The 20,532-nt window shown below is 43.2% G+C and overlaps 1 protein-coding gene across 3 annotated transcripts in view; it reads right to left on the bottom strand.

Moving 5' to 3' along the window:
* ARID5B (AT-rich interaction domain 5B) overlaps window positions 1-17,154 on the bottom strand; it is a 189,879-nt gene extending 172,725 nt beyond the window's left edge. Inside the window, exons 1-2 of one of the 3 annotated variants that reach the window (XM_057530645.1) lie at window positions 17,134-17,154; window positions 16,452-16,706 (exon numbers count right to left, since the gene is read on the bottom strand). In XM_057530645.1, coding sequence (XP_057386628.1) covers window positions 16,452-16,706; window positions 17,134-17,154 — 276 coding nt within the window. Of the gene's footprint in view, window positions 1-14,813; window positions 14,872-15,513; window positions 15,676-16,451; window positions 16,707-17,133 lie in introns of those variants that run through there. The other 2 variants (XM_057530646.1, XM_057530647.1) reach the window with 2 other exon arrangements.
* Window positions 17,155-20,532: the final 3,378 nt, after the last annotated feature.

The raw sequence follows: 20,532 nt of genomic DNA, 5'->3' as shown, positions 1-20,532 counted from the left end.
GAGAAGTTGACAAGCCAATGGAAGAATGCTTTATGCAACGGCCTAAATCCTGAAATAACTGCCTGTAAAAGAGATCTTTTCTTTTTGGGGGGTATCCATAGAAATTTCCAAGAATACTACACAACAATATAAGCATCCCTTTCAGGATGGAAGGGGCAAAGTAAAATATAAGTTTATCAAGTAAGGCTGACTTTATGTTCTATCTCCTCTAAGCAACTAGAGGAAGAAGGGCCAATCTTACTCATCTCTTTATCACCTCCACGGTACCTTGTATGTACTAATAAATATTGGTTGAAGTCAATTGAATAAAAGTTTGCAGTCAAAAGGTCTATATTTAAAAATAGAAATGTTAAGAGCAATATTATATTATGTCCTCCGCTACCGCAGAAGAATTCCAAGCCTCATGTCTCTTGTCCTCCTCTCACCTTCTCAAGGGCCTTGGCATGGCTGACCAGTTACACAACGGTGCTGCCTACATATACAATCTACAGGTCCTGTAGATACACAATCCTCTAGCCCTCATGGCCAAGATCAAAGCAAGGCTTCTCTTTCCTTAAAAAGAGAGAAAAAAGGCAGAAAATAGCCTTTAAAAATTAATACTGGGCTTCCCTGGTGGCGCAGTAGTTAAGAATCTGCCTGCCAATGCAGGGGACATGGGTTCGAGCCCCGGTCTGGGAAGATCCCACATGCCGCGGGGCAACTAGGCCCGTGACCCACAACTACTGAGCCTGCGCGTCTGGAGCCTGTGCTCCGCAACAGGAGAGGCCGCGACAGTGAGAGGCCCGCGCACCGCGATGAAGAGTGGCCCCCGCTCGCCGCAACTAGAGAAAGCCCTCGCACAGAAACGAAGACCCAACACAGCAAAAATAAATAAATAAATAAATTAATTAATTAAAAAAAAATTAAGGCCAAAAAAAAAAAAAAGAATTAAGGCAACTGAGGTATCTCAATATTCTGTCATGCTGAGAATGTTTTCACTCCACTGTTTCGAGGGGTCATTTAAGGAATTCTGGGGGTCAGAAGTGATTTGAACACCTGCTTGGCTGTCTACTGAATTACTGATCTAGTAACATCCAAAATGTGGAGTGAGAAATAGGACTTATAACTGTAAAGAAAAAAAACAGAGCCTACTGATAATTTTAAAAGACACTACCATGTGTGTGATTCATACCACTTGCATTAGGAAAAACATCTTCAGCCTTTTTACTAGAACCTCCTTCTAGCCTGCCCAAATAGTTGGGGATGCATATTTTACAACCCAATGCATTGTTGCTGAATACACATTCAGCCCCCAGGAGCACAGAACACAATTAGACTGTTATGGAGAATGTGCACAAGAAACAGAATGGAACAGATTATCTCACTTAGGACATACAGAATTCAATTATTTTCTGTATTTATAACCCATGTACACTAGATTTTGGAATAATTTGGTGAGGAGCCTGAGTACTACAGCAGTATTTTCATCTGAATTCTAGCCATCTGATACACACTGTGGGATTAACCCAAAGCAAAAGGATTTAATGGCCCAGCAGGCAGCCTCTATTTTGAAGATCCTTCTTCTAAGATTCCCCAGCCATTTTGGCTGGGACTCTAGTCCTTTACATCCTTCTTTCTGCTGATGCTTTCTGCTTTTTGAAAGAACCTGGCATCACACATCTCAAAGGAGTTAGTCTGGAATACACTCCTTACCACCACCAAAAGAGGAAAAGGAGGAGATGACAAGGGGGTGAAACCCATTTCCAGATTCGGGGTGTTTTGAAAAATAAGAACTAGGAGAGGCTATTTTTAAATGGCGGGAAAGGGAGGGTATTTACAATAAATTCAATGCTGTGCACATTCAGCACATCAACACAGGTTTCCCAGAGGTTGCATCATGAAAGGGGAGGGACCTGGGAAGCACCAAGTCTGAACTTTCTTCGGCACACTGAGATGGGACATCTGGAATGCAGGTTTGGTCTCTTGACTCCCATCTCTTTTTATTTTGTTGTGGCTGATGGAAGAAATGCCCCCTCAGGGTCCTTTAAGACCCAAATAGAACAGAGTAGAATGGGCTTGAGGGTGACTCCTTCACAGTGACTGGAAACCTCAAACATGAATCAAAAACTCTGAACCTAAACACAAGAAAAATCTCTCAGGACACATGGAGAACCAGGAAGTTTAACTCAATTTAAATTGATAATTTTCTTAGTTATTGTTTTTTCAAACAATAGTTAGTAACCCAATGACTCAACCAATAAATTACTTAGTAAGGGACTATTAACAGTCTTAGCACCAGGACAGACTTCATGGAGACAATAAAGTTAGGATTTGGTCTCGGACCAGAAAGGACAGGGTCGGTAACTGGCATCTGCTAAAGGCCTGGGTCTTCTATTAGCCAGGCCAGGGTTTGGGACTTTATGCCCATGCAAATCTCATTTGATAATCACAGCCCAGCAAGATGAGCCTACTTCACAGATAAGGAAAGAGAGACCCCAGAAAAATTAAGTAACGGACCAAGATGACATGCAGCTACTACCAGTCAAAGTACATATGCACATGTTGGTTCTACCAAGCTTGGAGACTAAGAGTTTATATTCTAAACAGAAAGAAAAATCACACACGTGAAATTACTAATCAACACTGCCTCTAGGTCCACATCCAACCTGACCAGCTAGACAACCCGAGGTCTGGCTTCAGTCTACCTCATTGCCTACCACAGCCCTGCTCCCTTGCCAAATGCAGACCCCATCCAATACTGGAACGTCCTGCCTTCCTACTTGCCTATGGCTTCTTCTGCCAAGGATTTCCCCTTCTCTCACTCTCACTCCTCAAAAATCTCCACCCATGAAAGGCCGAAGTATTTTCAAGGGTCTGCTCACAAGCCCCCTTCGGCAGGGCGCCTTCAGCATGGCTTCAGGCCACCTCCCCACTCACACACTTCCTTCTTCCCACATCTTGATACCTGTCCCCTTCCTGACTGTGGGCCCCAGCTCACACGTCCGTCCATTCCTTCCATCCCTCCAGACTCCGGAGCTCTGGCTGGAGAAAATGGTGAGGGCTTTGTCCACCGGGCTGCCTGGGCTCCTCCCTTTGCTGCCCCTTTAGGACTAATAGGTTCCTTTTGCTTCATTACAGAAAATGGGCCAAATATGAGAAAGTTTTCAAAACTGGAATATTCCAAAGCTTTCCTCCAGAGAGTGCAAGGTGGCAGCCCATGGGCCACATCTAGACTGAAGACATGTTGCGTTTGGCCCACAGTGTTTTTTTTAAAATTGTATGGAACTGCCAACTAAAACCACATAAAAATCTGGCTTTCTGGCATGTGTCTTGAAAAAATGGAAAGATAGGGCTTCCCCAGTGGCGCAGTGGTTGAGAATCTGCCTGCTAATGCAGGGGACACGGGTTCGAGCCCTGGTCTGGGAAGATCCCACATGCCACGGAGCAAATGGGCCCGTGAGCCACAATTGCTGAGCCTGCGCGTCTGGAGCCTGTGCTCCGCAACAAGAGAGGCCGCGATAGTGAGAGGCCCGCGCACCGCAATGAAGAGTGGCCCCCGCTTGCCACAACTAGAGAAAGCCCTCACACAGAAACGAAGATCCAACACAGCCATAAATAAATAAATAAATAAATAAATTTAAAGCCGGGTACAATTTAATTAAAACAAGTATTTGTTCATTTAAAAAAAAAAAAAAAAGGAAAGATAGGGCAACATCAAATGACACTGCTGCCCACAATGTTCGACAGGACCTGAGAAGCAACACCCAGACGAGTCACGTGCTCCCCAGTTCTCTCAAGCGTCACTCTGTCTCCCAGCCCTGGCTCCATCCACTTTGGCCTCCCTGCCCGGCCCACACCTGTGCCTCTGCTCCGGGTTCCTTTCCCTCCTTGTCGGTGGAAGACACCATAGAGGAGGTGGTTTCTGAATAGGATACACCAGTTGTGCTATTTTACTTCACAGAGAAAAACCTCAGCAAATTTTACACCCCTTTTCAGATACAACCCCTAATTCTTCGACCTGTCAGCAGGACAGCACGAGGCGTCTGCCGTCTGTGTTCTGGAATCAAGACAGCTCGAGCTCCCATTCAGTCTCTGTCATTTACCTGATGAGTGAACTTAGAAACCTGCACAGGTTACCTAGCCTCTCAGGTTGCCCTCCTGCAAAACGAGATGACCCTAGAACCTACCTCATAGTACTATGGTTGTAGGGAGTAAACAAAAGGTCCATGTGAAGCTGTCGGCACCTAGTTTTACTACTAACTTTATTAAAATCATTTTAGACCAGGGGTCAGGCAAACGTTTACTGTAAAGGGCCAGATAGTAAACACGTGAGGCTCTGTGCGTCACAGTCTCTGTTGCAACTACTCAGCTCTGCCAGGATAGTGTGAAAGCTGCCAGACACCATTTGTAAACAGGTGGCTGTGTGCCAATAAAACTTTATTGACAAAACAGGCAGTGGGTCAGATTTGGCCTATAGGCCTTAGTTTGCGGCTCCGTTTTCTACTTCTCCACAGCCAGGCAGACAATGTAAATCAGTTCTGAAAATGCTACGCAGGTGTCTCAATGGGATCTAAAACAGTAGGTGCCTCCAGTGGGCTTCAGTGGGCGTCTCTACCTGTTTCCGGGATTCACCAAGATTCCGCGCAGCCCAGAAATCATGCCAAAGGGAGAACGCTCCCACCTCCACATCCTACCAAGAAACCCTGTCCCAATCTTCACTGGAATCTCTTTAGCCCTGAGTTCAAACGCTACTTCTTGCAAAATGCCTCCAGAGACCTTCCTAACAAGATCAGGCACCCCATCCTAGGTCGCTGTATTTTCCCTTCTCCACGCTGACCGCACCACAAAATCACCCATTTATTTAGGATTGTTTGCTTAATCGTGCCTGTGCTCCCCGCGCAGTGAGAAGCCCCACGAAGGCAGCATCTGCCTGGTTTCCTACCTGTCTCTCCAGGGCCCAGCGTGGCAGCACACAGACGCCGCTCAGGAGGGAGCGAACCAAAGGGAGACGCCTGGTGCCCCCCGGGGGCTGCTGGGATTTAAAGCGCCCGTGCAAACACTTTACTGAGCAGGTGCGCGGTATTATTACCAAATGACTCGCGTATCAGTCCACGGCCAATTTGACTGCAAGTTCCCAGACAGCAGGATAGAAGCTTTCAACAACCATATGCTAAATAAATAGATGAAGGACCAAAAGAAACTATTCATAAAGGCTCAGGTAAACAATAGGTCAGTATATAATGAAAATCCCAATTTTAATTCTCAATATATTCTAAATAGGGGGATATGAAGATCACCTGGCAGAATCGAGAATCTGGTGTTTTCAATCCTGCCTGTCAGTCTCACTTAGATGGGACCTTGGGCAAGTTACTTAACACCTCTTTTGGTCTCAGTTGCCTAGTCTATAAAGTGTGGAAATGTCACAGTACTACCAACCTTAGAGAATTTCTTTGAGAGTTAAATGAGTATTTAATTTATATGTTAATATATTTGCAATGCCTGACACATAATAGCTACTCAATAGAAAGAAAATGTAACTTCATTGAAAACACTGTGGGTGAAACTTTTGCAAATGGTTTTGGAAAACAGCAAGTTGGGAAGCTTCCTCTGGGTTGTGCACCTGGAAGAAGGAAGTGTGAATGTGGTTCTAAGACTACAATGTATGGCGATGGGTTTCCTCCATTTTGGATAAATCAACTTACCTTTTCCTTCTTCCTTTAGAGAGTGAATAATATAAGAACAGAAATCTTTATCTGGGTATTAGTCACTGTGTTCAGTGTTATATCCCAGTGCAGAGAACCAGCACATAGTAGGCACTCAATAAAAATTTCTGAATGAAAGAAACCATCCATGAATATCAGACGGTAGCAGAAATGCCAATTCTGTTTATCACCAAGAACGCTTTTCTTGAGTCAATATAAATATCCCTATCAGAGGGCCCTCCTGGCTCCAGGAAAGAATTTGGAAATGAGGGTAATAAAGGTGAGATCCAGAGGGGACCCTGAATATCAAAGCCTGGTTTCTGTGTAATCACTCACCCTTTGGTAAGTATCTCATCATTAGAATAAAAACCATACACTCCATTAGTGACTTTATAAAAGTGATATCCCACAGAGGCACCAACTACTGGTGTAAGACAGGGCACTGGAACGACCCGCCTGAACACACCCATGGGAAACACTTGCCTACTTTCCTCAGACTACAACCTCAAGAGAGCAGCCCTTCCCCAAAGCAGCAGACCACTGTGCTTGAAGGACTGGTTTCTGGTTCTACTTGTCACCCACTAGCTCTGAGCACATGCCCAAGATTTTTCTGAGCCTTAGTCTCTGCATCTGTTAGATAGAGGGGGCTGGACTTGTTCTCTTGAATATCCTGTGAGTCTATTAAAGCGTCCACAGCACATCAGCCAGGAGCCTTTTTCTGAGATAACCACGGCAAGTCTTCCTGGTCATCGCGATCAACAGTGCCAAGAGCGTCTGGCCAGTCCCGCCTACAAGCACACGTGTCTGATGGCAGAGGCAGAGAGACCGGCTGCACCCATGGACAGGCTATCGTTCCAGCCAGGAGAAGGTCCCAGAACATCAGAACAACCTGCTCTGCATTGGACGGCTTCACCGCATGTCAGAGGCCCTCATTCCACAATGCAAATTTCCAATCAGGACGTCGCCAAAGTTGGGTCGTTACAGAAGAGAAACCGCTAAACCTGGGCCCGTCACTGAGGAAAGTCTGAGGACAAGGTAATGAATGAGAACATTTTTATTCCCTGGTACAATATCTGGCTAGTTTGCTTTTTTTCCCAATGGTACTCAGAGCTGAGCTCAAACTAGATGACGGCAAGCAAAACTTGGACTAAAGGGAAAACGGTATTCTGTCAAAATGATTTCCATCTCCAATGTTCCACAGGGAGCTTGGAGCAGGCCTAGTGACAAGTAACTGGATGGTAACTTGGCCTGTTATCTCTGTAGTATGCAAGGCTTCCTTTGTGAGAATAACACACACACACAACACACAACTCCATATATACATATCTGTATATACATACACACACACACTTTAATATGTACGTATATGTACATATTTGTAAACATATTCGTCCTTTAAGAAGAACACACAGAATTATCAAGATTAAATTATTCGCACTTACTTCTTTGTCTCCAGTAATACCGTGTTCTTTTGTGCTGGTAAAACAACATGTGCTTTAATTAGCAAATATCTGTAAATAATTTATTTGCTTTCAAATACAACAGAACAATGGGGTCGATTTTCACATACATTTGCCCAGCACACATGCTGGGTCTTAAGCCAGACTCTCCCATTGTTCAATAACTACATCAAGCTGTCCAACTCTTGCTGCCCTCCGTGGTGGAGGGGTGGGATAGGGGGCTAGAAACCCAAGTTCCTTCCAGAAGCCACATCCCATTTTGCAAGACCCTAGAAGGCAAGCACATAGCACTGTCCAGTCCAAGCTACAACAAACTCTTATGATCTCCAACCCTGGAGCCTTCTGCGAGGAACATGGAAGAGTGCCAGAGCGAAGGGCGTTGGAGTGATGGCTGCTGGATGCAGGCGCTCTGCTGCCCCCTTGCCCCCCAACAGTGTGAACCCCAAAACATAAGGCACAAAGTGTGAGGCCCGTGAATCACAAAACCTCATCTAGGCTCTGCAGGGTTAAAACTGGGCGCTGCGCGTGCAGTGCAAAGAAAGATGTTAAATCAAATGAGAATGACTGCTCTAAGACTGGAGGCACTATTATTTTGAATAAGATTGAAAAGGCCAGAAAAAGCAATTCAAAAACATTTCAATTATGTATTTCCCAGAACTACATCTTTGAGCAACTAATGCAAATGTTACCACCACAATAAAACTTCTTCCCACATAAAAGCATATAAAACAGGTTAAACAGCATATACTTTATATATCATATGCATATTTTTGACTATTAATAAAAAATTCAAAATCTATGTATGCTTTACTCTCCTGAGCAATACAGTAATTATGATTAAAGGACAGGCAGCACAAAAAAGAGCCAATTTATCTTACTCGTGCCCAGGAATACTATTGTGTAACTAAGCAACTAAAGACAAAATATGGTCTAATTAATTCACTCCTATGCTTATTTAAAAGACACAATTAGAACATTTTTATTTTCCAGCCTGCACAGTAGCTCAACATGCTTGAGGGTGTACAAAGCAAAGCCTATTATTCTCAAAGACAAGAGTTTAATGTTTAGTGCCACTGATCCGGCTTGGAACTCAACTCTGGGGAGGAGGGATGTGCATCTCAGCCCGGGTGCGCTGGAGTCATGAGAAAGGAAAGGTGGGGAGAGGGGAGATGGTTATGGGGCCGCCAGACTGACTAGCAACACGTGGTTTCTACCCCCAGGTTTTCTCTCTGTTCAAGGGTGGAGACGGGACCCTGAACTTGATGTTCATGTGTGTAAGGACACCCGCCACTGTGCGTCGATTCATACAGCCACCAAGATCCTACAGAAAATTCATGCAGTTAAACCACACGTCCCAGTCTGTGTGATAAATGTCAAATATCCATCTTTAACGCTGTTAACGGTGCATCTGATTTTAAGCAGAATTAATTTACGCAAGTGTGTACTGGAGACTGATGCCATTAGCATGATTCTAAAGCACCCTTTCAATACTCATCATCATCTGCATGTTTGAAATGTTGTGTTGTCAGTACGGATGCTGACTGTCCAGGATGTGAGCCACGCTCTTTGAAGGCCAAGGCCCAGGTTCTCATCTCCTGGAAGCCAGCAAGGATCATGGTGCGGCTAGAAAAAGCCATCCTCGTGTAAGGGCACAGGAGCAGATTTTTCAAGAAATGCAGGAATCCATGACCACATTTCTGAGAGGCGAATGAATCCTTAAGCCAACAATCAATACATTTATTTTAAATTTATTTAAAAGCCAAGCCAACGGGTAATCACTAGCTGCAATATTATTCCGAGCAGAAGATGGCAAATATCCAACCACCCTGGCTATAAAAAATGACAAGCAAATCCATTTGATTCCAGCAATTATATTCTGGATATTGGTTAAAACTAGACTTTGATAAATGAGCCTGAGTCATGTATCACTAGATGCCACTATGAACAATGGTATGCTTTATTAATAATTAACAGCGAGGTATTTACATGTATGGACTCGTGCACTTCATAAAAATAACATTTCCTTAGTATGTGCCTGACACTCTAAATGTCAAGACAGGTTTTAATTGATTACAATTTTGACTTGCTATCAAACATGTGGCCTCGTCAAGACCATCAGTCTGAAAAACATGCTAGTTCACCGGAACTGCCAACCAACACTCAGGTGAGAAGTGACTCCTCTTCCCTGAAGTCCCATCTTTCCACGGACTGCCACCCCAAAGCCCTGACTTTTTTTTTTAAACAATCTTTATTTATTTATTTTTAATACAATTTTTTTTTGCCACCCCGTGCAGCTTATGGGATCCTAGTTCCCCGACCAGGGATTGAACCCAGGCCCTTGGAAGTGAAAGCTCAGAGTCCAAACCGCTGGACCGCCAGGGAATTCCCCCAAAACCCTGACTTTTTATGAGCTGATGGCTGAAGACTGGAAACATGCTCAAAAAGATGGAGATGCTGGCTCTCGCCTGATCATTCAGTCCCAAATAGTCACTAATTTCTTTGGCGAGTTCTCCTGAAAAAAAAAAAACTTTTGCGCTTTTTCAGAGCCTATGGTGCAAAATGATATGGATTTTAGAAGAGAAAGAAATGTGAGGTGGGCTGCTGGAGCTGGCCCACAGGTGAATGACCCTCTGCCAGAAAGAAGGAAATTGGGCCAAGCTTAAGGAAAGCAGGCTGTGGGGAAGCAGTCATTTTAATCATGTCATTCAGTCATTCAATAGATACTTGATGAATGCACTGACTGCTCTGGGGAGACCCAGAGGTGAGTAAGGCACAACCCTCTGCTTCTGAGACCAGCACTGCAGTGGGGAGGGGGAAGAGGGAGTGACAAGCACAGGAAAAGCACACAGATAACCATCCCAGGAAGCACCATGTGAAAACTACCTGGGAGATTAAAACCAAACACTGGACTGTAAGCCCCCTGAGGGCAGGGATACTTGTCTGTTTTGTTCAATGCTGGATGTCGGGGCCTAGAACAGGCTCTGGCACAAAATAGGTGCTCTATAAATATGCCTGGAGTGAATAAGACCTCAAAGGTGAAGACAGTACTTCATAGTTTCCAGAAAGATTGCGAAAGGCTACAAATAAATAGTGACCTTAGTTAATCTCCACTTTAACTAAGGGATGCAGATAAGAGTCTGACAGCTTTTCTGTGACCAGTGTCTATCTATGGGGGTAGACTAAGAGTTTTTTGAGGGCTGGGCCATTCTCCTGTATCTCAGTACCCCACTGTCCAGCACCCAGTAGGTCTTCAATCAGCAGCTGAGGAGTTGAACACATGCCTTTTCCAAAAACATAGATAGTGACCCTTCCTTTGAAAACGTATTGCATTTACTGTCAGCACAATTCACCAATGTGTTACATCTTATATTGCTTTTACATTTTTTAAAAACATGTGTTGATCTCATCTCTCTATCAAGATTGATAAGCTTCTTGAGAAAGAAAGCCACATCATGAATTGTTTCACATCCATCTCTGTACCTAGCAAAGCACGGAGCACATAGCTAGCACTCAGCAAGTAGCTTTTATTAACTCACGATAGATGAAACCAGCATTGGCTGGAATAGGGAACTTAACCATACAAAATACAACTTAGTATACATTCTACTGATTCTCAAATTTTAACACCCTAGGCTCAATGCTGAAACAGAATTTTGTACATGTAAAGGTTTTTGACATATTAACGTTAAAGTATTTCTTCTATTACTGGATCTTGCTCCAAAGCCAAGTAAGAAAGACAAAAAGGTACACAGTCACATTTCTTATTTCGGATCAACTCCATAGACCAGGGGTCAGCAAAACTTTTTCTGTAAAGGGCCAAAGAGTAAATATTTTCCACTGTGTGGGCCATATGGTCACCGTCACAACCATTCAACTCTGACACTGTAGCCTGAGAGCAGCTATAAACAATACATAAACAGTCTATGTTCCAGTAAAACTTTATTTACAAAAGCAGACAGTGGGCCAGATTTGGCCCTTTGGCCTTAGTTTGCTGATACTTGTCACAGTCTAATAAACTCTCTCCATGTAATTCATTAGTTCTCACCCTAGTTCTAAAGGGCCTGCCAGGGAGAGAGTAAAGATATTCCTTCTCTTAGCTTAAGATCATTACTAAAAATAAACGATAACTATTATAACAGCATCCATCATTTGCTGAGCTCGCATGTATAGGTACGAGGCTGGTTGCCAGGACATTTTCATTATTATTACTAATTCTCTTGGCAAAGTAGAAGCCATTAAATCCATTTGACAGATGAAGAAACTGAGGCTTAGAAAAGTTAAAGAAATTGTACAAGGCTAGTGAGGACACTGAAGAGATCTCAGAAACTTCTAAAAAAAAAAAAATCAGCTCATGGAGACAGACCAGAGACCCAGTGAGTGGCCACCCACAGGCAGAGCAAGGCCAGTCCAGCACCTCCTGAATTTCAGAATGTGTCTGTGATACGATCAGGTGATCTTCTAAAAAATTCTGCTGATCCAGTTGACAGCATATTTCAATACTAAAATGTAAATCCTTAAGGAGCCTTTTATAATGGCAACATTGCTAAATCCACCATATGGATGAAAGCCAGCCTGATCTGGGGGGACCTGAACTGGCTATATGTTCTAGTAAACTAACCTAGATGCCGCCCTCTCATAGAGAAAAGCTTTCTTTAGGAAGGTCCATGGTAGTGGTCTCAAACTTTAACGAGAACAATAATACTAATATTAATGATAATAATAAATGAGTCAACCATTACTGGAGACTCTACTATGTGCCCACCTCAGTTGTAAGCACTTTACATGTATTAACTCCTTTAATCCTTAAAATAATCCTGGGAAGTAGGTACCATATTTCCATTTTACAGATGAGAAAACCGAGGCACAGAGTTTAAAACTCGCCCAAGATCCACACAGCTAGAGCAAGACTATTTAAAATGCAGAATCCTGGACCCCAATTCCAGAGATTCTAAATAAATTAATTCCAGTAGGGGCTCGTGAATATGCATTTTTAACAATTTTTGACCGGATAGTGAGGCTGGTGATAGTCAAACCACTGTTAGAAACCCTGGCTGCATACTAGAATCTGTAATGCCCAGATATGCTTGATATTGACTCCCTGACATCACTGACTTACTCATCCACACTCACTGTTGCAGGGGACCAGCAAGCTTTCTTGTAGAATCCAGCCCATGATCCGTCAGGCTGAAATCCAACCTTGTACATCACCTATTTTTAAGAGCGTATATTGCCTAGAGATTAAGCACTTGGCAATCTGAAAATGAATGTAATCAGAAGTTACCCAGTAACAGAACCAATTACCCGCCTACTCTGCCATCTTCCTCCTCTGAAGAGCTACTGGCTGAATATGGCAATTGTAGGTAATTACTGAAGACACTTAACTCCTTGCATATGGCCCTGCTCTTCACTTTCATAATAATTCAAGACTGTATCATGATTAGGCCCAGAAGCCTCCAAACAGACATAAAAGTTATCATGTTTCTTACTTATAAATTAAGAATATCTAAAATAAAGACCCTCATAATCATAACTCTTTTCTATTTATTTAATTTACAGTTATAAAGTAATTTTGCCCATAATAATGCCTCTTGATATTTATAACAATCCCCAGTCAGCCTTACTATTGTTCCCATTTTGCAGCTGAAGAAACTGAGGTTCAGAGTGTTTACAGTTATCCAAGGTCAAACAAATAGGAAGTTGTAGAATCAAGATGTGACTCTCTGGAATGCTTTTCCTCCACACCAGCTGCCAGCACTGTTAAGTACGTGTAGGCAGCAGTGATGTAAGCAGGCCAGACATTATCCTAATTATTTCAACTAGTAATAAATTGTTAATGATTATTAATAATGGTATTAAAATGTAACTGTTATTGTTCTATGACACTGGCTAGGATTAACTGAACTTTATAGAATAAGAATGATTCTGCTACCTAAATATCTGGTGACCTTTAGCAAAGCTGACTAGTCATAGTTCTAAAATGTACAAGGAACTGCCCACATTTAGTACACACTTCTGGAATATAATATGAGGTATTCAAGCTCTAGTTTCAAGGGTAGGTTTCAGCGGGAAAATAAAGCAACCCTAAAGCTTAAGAAGGCCTAGGTTCCAGCCGGCGACCTTTGACAAACCACATAAACTCTTCAAGCCTCTGTCTCCATCTATAAAATGGGCATACAAAGTCCTGCCTTATCTAGCCTGATACAATTAATGCAAAGATCAATAAGAAAATTTCCCTCCTCCACCCAAAAAAAAAAAAAAAAAAAAGTCCTCTGCAGATCATAGCAAACCACACAGGGACGCTATTTCTAATCTCGCACAATGATAATCTCCCTGTTTTTAGAACTGATGTCTTTATATTTCAAGAAATCATAAAAAGACAGAATGGTGCTCTTAAACCAAAAAAGCATACGGAGTCCTGGCTGTCCTTTCAAAATGGATGCTGATGTCAGCTCAATCAAGAAATTATTAACCTCCATTTGGTTACTTTAAATAAACTGTACTGGCTGATTAAATGTGCTGAACATTTTCTCCAAGTCACAGTGCGCACCACCACGAAACCTCTCTCTTTCAGTTATTCATTGCAAATGGCAAGTGCATCATTCAAAACTATTTAAAATCAATAATAAAATCATTTCACTGTATATAAACAAGTTAACAGAGTAAGAGAAAACAAAGCAAACGTCTTAATGAGAGGGCCCTGTTGCCCCCTCTAGGTGCCAGCAGTAAATGCTGGTTTCTGCAGGCTCCCCTCCAGAGGAGACTCCTGCTGCTATTCTGCTAATGAATGACTATCTTAGGCCAGGGGGGGAAATGACATCACCAGGGTGGAAAACCGATCTGCACCGGGAAACTTTCTACCTGCTTTACATTTGTCATAATTATTTTGCACAATGTAGCCTGTATTTGCATAATTTTGAGGCGTGTCATTATCTCAACTGAAAATTGTTTTAATATGGCTGAATAATTCACAATGACATCAGCCAAAGTCCTAATGAAATATACAACTATAATCATACAGCTAATTACCATCCGTGTTAGCATTAAAAAACAAATCATGCATAATATTAGACGATGTATATGCAGCTGAGGAATATAAATAGAGCCAGCTCCCTCTCCAAACCCCCTAGAGTTTACTTTTAAATGGCGAGATTAATTTTCTCAGGTATGGCTCATAGAGCAGTGACGAAACGCAAAGATCATTAAAATGGTTCGCTTACATTTCCCCATAATGAATAATATCTTTTTAAAAATCGTGTATTTAAAAATATATCTATTCACTATCATTAGTTCTACCAGATGCAACCTTCGGCTAATGTTTCTTTTATTCTTAAATCAGAATTTACTGTTTAATTACACAACAGAAATTAAAACTGGACCAAGTGGGGTCAATTCAGGGTCTTTAAAAAATATTCCGCTTTCTACTGAAAAAAAAAAAAAAAAAAGAGTGTGGCCAAAAAATATCCCATAAAACACTGAATAATTTCCTCCTGGGTTCAGTCAGAAGTCTATTAGGCACCAGCTCTTTTCTGGATATTTAATCCTTCCCTTTTCCAGATCACAGGCCATGTTGAAGTAATAAATTTGAAAAGCAAATAATAAGAAATCAGGAGGGGGAGGGGAAGGCAGACAGCTGCGCAGGAAAGTTGGGTCGGGGGAGGGGGCCGAGCCAAACCTTGGGCGGTGCAAAGAGCTCAACCTGTTGGTAGGCTGCAGGATTTTTCACAGCATTTCCAAACAACACCTTTGTAAAATTGCCGGCAGACGTCGGGAAAGGTGAACGTTTAAAACCCAGAGCTGGCCGGGAGGGCGGAGGGGAGGGCGTGTGGGTTGGGAGAGGTGTTCGGGAGGAGGGAGGGGCTTATTTCCGAAGAGGCAGATCCGAGGGCGAACGTTTTGACGAACTCCGGTAATTAACCGGCATAGACCACTGACGGGTAACTCGATCCCGGCGAGGAGGAGTGAACCGAAGGTGCCAAAAGTACAATCAACTCCACCAGACCAAGGAATTCTGGAAGGACTGGCAGGGAGCTTCGAGCTCCGGGATGAGTTCAACGGGGAACCGTTCACTTAACAAAAAGATCCTTACACCTACCTCGACAGCTCGAAAGCCTGGCACAGAGCTAGCTGCCCTCAGAAGTCTGAGTTTGACTGCCCTGCTCTCGCTTGGGCAACACAAAGCCTGGCCAGGCGGCCGCGCGCCCTCCCGCCCCGCCGCGCCGCGGGCACAGCCTCCCCAAAACAGTTCCCCCGGTAGGTACCAGGGCGCTGAGGTCGGTCAGCTGACGAGGGGAGCCCGCAGAACTGCGGTCACACATGAAATGACAGAGCCGAATAGGGGCGGCCGCCCCGGCGACCGGTGACAGCGGGCTCACCTCGGGCGTCCTGCCGGGAGCGCGGCGAGCGCCCCCGCGGCCGCCCAGAAACGTGCCGGGGAGGCTCTGTCCCTCTCCACCCTCCCCAGGAGCGCCGTCTGGGCACGGAGGACTCCGGACCCGCAGGGCCAGGGGGCGAGCACACACCCCTCTGCCCTTCCCTCCCCCGTCCGCGTCCCACGCATCCCCAAAGATCGCGCTGGAAGGCGTCCACTTTGCGTGGAGTAATTGAAAACTAGAACATCAAATGGCTTGTCCGGGGGGAGGGGGTGGGGACGAGAGATAGTTGTTAATGCTTAACGTGTTTGTGCCGGTTACACGACCGCTTTGAAATCCGCCCGGGCAGATCTGCAAGTTATTTGAATGTATTATTCCAGTACCTGTCATTTATCACTTTATTCAACACGTCTTTGCCAACTCAATAGCTTTTGATCTCACTCTGCCTCCATTTCGTAATTTCCGCCCTCTTAAACATATCAAATACTTACTTTAAAAAAAAAAGAAAAACGGGAACAATATCGAAACCCACCGAAAGAAATCCACCCATCCCCTACCGAGCCAGACGCGAAGGTAAATTTTCAAAAGGCAAAAAATATAAAAAGCATGTGATGTTCAAGCGGCAATAGCAGGATCACACACACACACACACACACACACACACACACACACACACACACATCCTTGAACAAAACCCTTCTCGAACAAGTTATTTGATCTTGACTAAAATCAGCAGTTGGATCTTCTTTGTAAAGCTGACAGCCAAACTCTGACAATGGCAAAATACTCGAGCCCCAGCTAGTGGCGCTACCCCTTTAAAAAAGAAGTCGATCCTGCTCGCCTGCAGAAGTGAATACAGTATTTTCAAGCTTGCCCTGTAATAAGCATTACTACGGGAAAAAATAATAAAGAAAGAAGAGAGGGAGATATAAGTTTACCACCTCGCCATGGTCGCTATTTCTGCCCTGGGGAGTGTCTTCTGGGAGGAAATAAAGTTTAGAGCTGGATAAAAGTTGCCGGCTGGTCCTCTCTTCCCACAACAGCTGGAGCTCCGCTATGCAAATCGGATCCTTTGGCGTACATCTTACAAAGAAAAAGTCGCCAAGGGACAAAATTCTTGGTTTGCCTTCAAGGTGGAATTGAAAAGCCTTGTAGAAAATGTAAGGTCCGTGCAAGCCACACGGTGAGCCGACCCACTGCAGGGGAAAAAAAGCACCAAATAAATAATGTAACCATCAGAGCACAAACGTCTATTCCCAGACACATTTACACACAGACATCCACACTCTTAATACAGAAGAGCCAACAGATATAAAGCTGGGTGGAAAAAATAATAGAGCCCACACAAATTTTCTGCCTCCCTTAAAAAAAAAAAAAACAAAAAAACTCCGGGCCCCCCACCTCTCCCTACCTCTCCATCTGAGGCGGTAAAATTACATTATGTATGTATGATCACTGCAGGGATTTTTTTAAACAATAAAAATGATTTGGGGGGATGCAGAGGGTAAAAGTTTGGTGAAAAGTTTGTGGGGGGTGTGGGTGGGTGCAGAGGTGTGGGTGAGCCGGGGGGCTGGGGGGTGCCGGGGGGTGCCGGGATCGGAGGAGCGGAGGAGAGCGAAATACCTGGAGTGAGTTGGGCTCCATCTCGACGTTCTGAATTGATTGAACTCAACATTCTCTCCAAACTTGTTGGCTTGAATGGATTGCATCAGGTCCTGGCAGGGAAAAACATTCTCTGCCTTCAGCCGGCGTAATGTCTCAATATAAAACTAAGCTCTCGCCTCCCCTTCGGCACCAAAATGATTGAAAATGTGTCCTAATATTTCTCTGACGACTCAATTTTCAGCTCCTGTCAAAAATGTGTGGGTTTCCTTCCAAACGTGGGTTGATCAAATTCATAATCGGCAGAAAGGCTCCGTCCGATCTCGGCGGGAAGAGGATGGATCAAGGCAAAAAATATATAGGAAGGTCTGTAAAAATAAATTCTACCCTAAAGGTGTGTGAAGATGAGATCTACCTCTTCCCAATCTCCCTTGTCTAGTGGTTTCATTTGATGAGATTTTTGGAGGAGACGAGAGCTAGCGAGCTCCGCTGTGCATCTGACAGGACCTGCTTGTATATGTCTAATATAAAGAACATTTCCTGCAGAGATTCCGGGGCGCTGCTCCTCTTTCTAATGCTCCTTAACAGATTTGCTGTTATTAGACATGTAGATTTGTTTGATAGTTAAATTACGCTTCCTCACTGCCATGTTTTCGAGAACTAATCTGTTAAATTATCTTTTGATGCCTATTTACATGGAAGGGAAAAGTGGGTTATCGATTATATAAACATATAAATATTAATGCATTTGTTCGCGTCGCAAAAAAAATACTCAGCAAAAAAAAAAAAAAAGAACAGAAAGACAAGTGAGCAGCGCACACACATCTCAAGATTTTGCAAACAATATTGAACGGACAGCGCCTGCATTTAGGGACTGGAACAATAAACGATGCACGATAAATCAATAAATGCGAGCAGCGAGTCTGCTCGGAATATGAATTCAGGCTCCCGGTTCTGCGTGTGCATTCTTTAATTTTGAAGTATATACACTAGTACGTGTTTACAATGCTGATGGACGCCAAGGGCGCTCTCAAATGATAATGTGTTTATATAACCCAGCGCTACAGGAATAATATACCGACTACTACCCCACCCCCAACCCCTCCCCCCGCCAAAAAGGGAGAGGAGCTTCCTCAATAATAGTTTGAAACTGAAAAAAATCCATTTGCAAACTAGTTAAATACAACCAGAAATTAAGCTGTTGAAAACCGGGGGCATGAACCGTAAGACAATAAAGGCTTTAAATGTGTATATTTATTGTTCTGGAGCCCTGGAGCATTGCGAGGTTTGCATGCATGGCTATTATGCAAACACAGAGAAACTTAAGAGCGACAGAACAAGGAACAGGCAGAGACTGCAAAGCCCTCGCTCGCTCCGACCCAGCTGCCGGTCCTCCGCCAGGCTAGATTGCATTTTCGCAGTGTGGATGTAAAATGGTGTACTCGCTTCCCCCACGCTCCCCCATCCCCTTCCCCGCCCTCCTCCCACTCCTTTCAGTGTTACACCCACCACCACCCCCCCTCCGATTTTATTATATTGGCACCAATCTTTCCAAAGTGGGTCTGGCATGCTAAAAAAGTAAACATGTACTATATGGGGAATAAGGTCTGTATAGTATGACAGTTGAAACTTGATCTGTGATAAAATTACAGGATGTTGAAATTACTAGTAAGCTATTTTTAACGCTTTCGCAACGTTTCACCTCTAGTCACAGCATCTAGTTGAAACAGGATTACTTTAATGAAAATTATATTCACATGGCTGAAGTTAATACACCCGGCAGAGCACAAATGCCTCATATTCAGTGACTTGAGGTGGAAAGACCCTCTGTGTGTATTTTTATGCCTTTTCAAAACGTCTGCGTCCACTGCAGTAAGAATTAGGACACTTAACATTATCTAAACCACATTTTTGATTCAGAACATGGGGAAGTAATAAAAGGCAAGACCTAGCTCGTTTCTATACACACAGAGATAAACGAAAGAAAATGGCAGATCCTCCAATTACAATAAGTAATAAAAGCCCATGCCAAAGAGCCGGTATTCTGAAAGATGTCGAAAACTATTTTAATAATTTAAAGTAATATCACAACTCTGCACCATGGAGGACAATGTAACAATTCACAGTCTCCCATCTTTTGCATTAGCCAATTATGACTTGCACATCACTCTTTAATTATCTTCCTTGAAATTTCATCTGATCTTTCTATTTTATAAGCATGGGTTACAAAGAGAAATTACAGCTCTCTGGTGCTTTCTGTCTCTTTTTAAGTTTATGATGCATACTGCAGACGTTTGATTAGAATAACCCATTTTGTTCATTTTTTTTACATATGAATGGACTTGACTGAAGGGCATTTTACATAATTTTTTAAAAAATACATGAGAGACGCCTAAGGCTGCAGTTAGTCTCTGTCCTGTTCATGTAAATATATACATTCAGTTCAAGAAATACTATATTAAAAAACTTGAGTTGCAGTATTTTGACAAGATCATATTTGAGATCGACTGTGAGTCAGTTTCCTGTATGACCAATGCAGCAGCATTTATGCAGGAAACCTCAACAGAATGCCTGAGGGTATCCCTCGATTGTATATTAAATCTCTCTTTTTAAAAATACACAGCTCTTTATAGCATGTAAGCAACTTCTGCTGGTTTTGTTGCTATAAGTCTTCAAGGGTCTGTAAGGAACTTCACCTAATTAGAAACCCTGTTTCTATGTCTGTTCAAGGTTAGGTGCTGAAATAGGCTGCATGCTGCCTGATCTCTCTGTCTTCTGGAAAACTCCGGATAAGGTTTTTGAGATGTTAACAATTGCAGGGATCTAGGTCTGAATATTTTTGAATATCTGCAGTCTTACAGTCAGATGTCAAAACTGAATCACAGGGGCATCTTCCCGCTCTTTTTATAGGAGCAGCGCTAGCACCCCCATGAACCTAATAAAATCCAATAGATCAAACCTCAGGTCCAATCCTGTGATTGACTTTTTAAATTACAGGTCACAATGGTGTGTGTTTACAAACAAAACAAAAACAAAAAACAACCCCCCAAAACCCCCCTCTACTTTACTTCTTTAATATGATGCTTGATAGGCACCTGTAAATTATCTCTGTAGCAAATATCCATACAAAGAAAGTTTCAATTAAGATAAGGAGATTGTATTGAAACAGTTCTTTGAAGTAATGTAGTTAATAGCCTGTTTGATTTCTGCTTGTAGGAGAGTAATAACGTGGATTCAAGGTTCCATCAATCACAGAGCAGATGTAAGACTTGAGACACCCGACACCCAGGGGAATAGAGGCAAACTCCTGCAGTGCAGGGTCCTTGGGCTAATGTAAAGTAAATACTCATAAACAGATTGAATGTTGTAAGAAGACAATCCATTCTGGACAGTTAGAATCATGAAAGCAAGTGCTTTATC

This window comes from Balaenoptera acutorostrata, chromosome 16, assembly GCF_949987535.1.
Source record: "Balaenoptera acutorostrata chromosome 16, mBalAcu1.1, whole genome shotgun sequence".
NCBI classification, from domain to species: domain Eukaryota; kingdom Metazoa; phylum Chordata; class Mammalia; order Artiodactyla; family Balaenopteridae; genus Balaenoptera; species Balaenoptera acutorostrata.
Note: the sequence above shows the minus strand (reverse complement) of the source record. Positions and strands in the feature narration are given on the sequence as shown.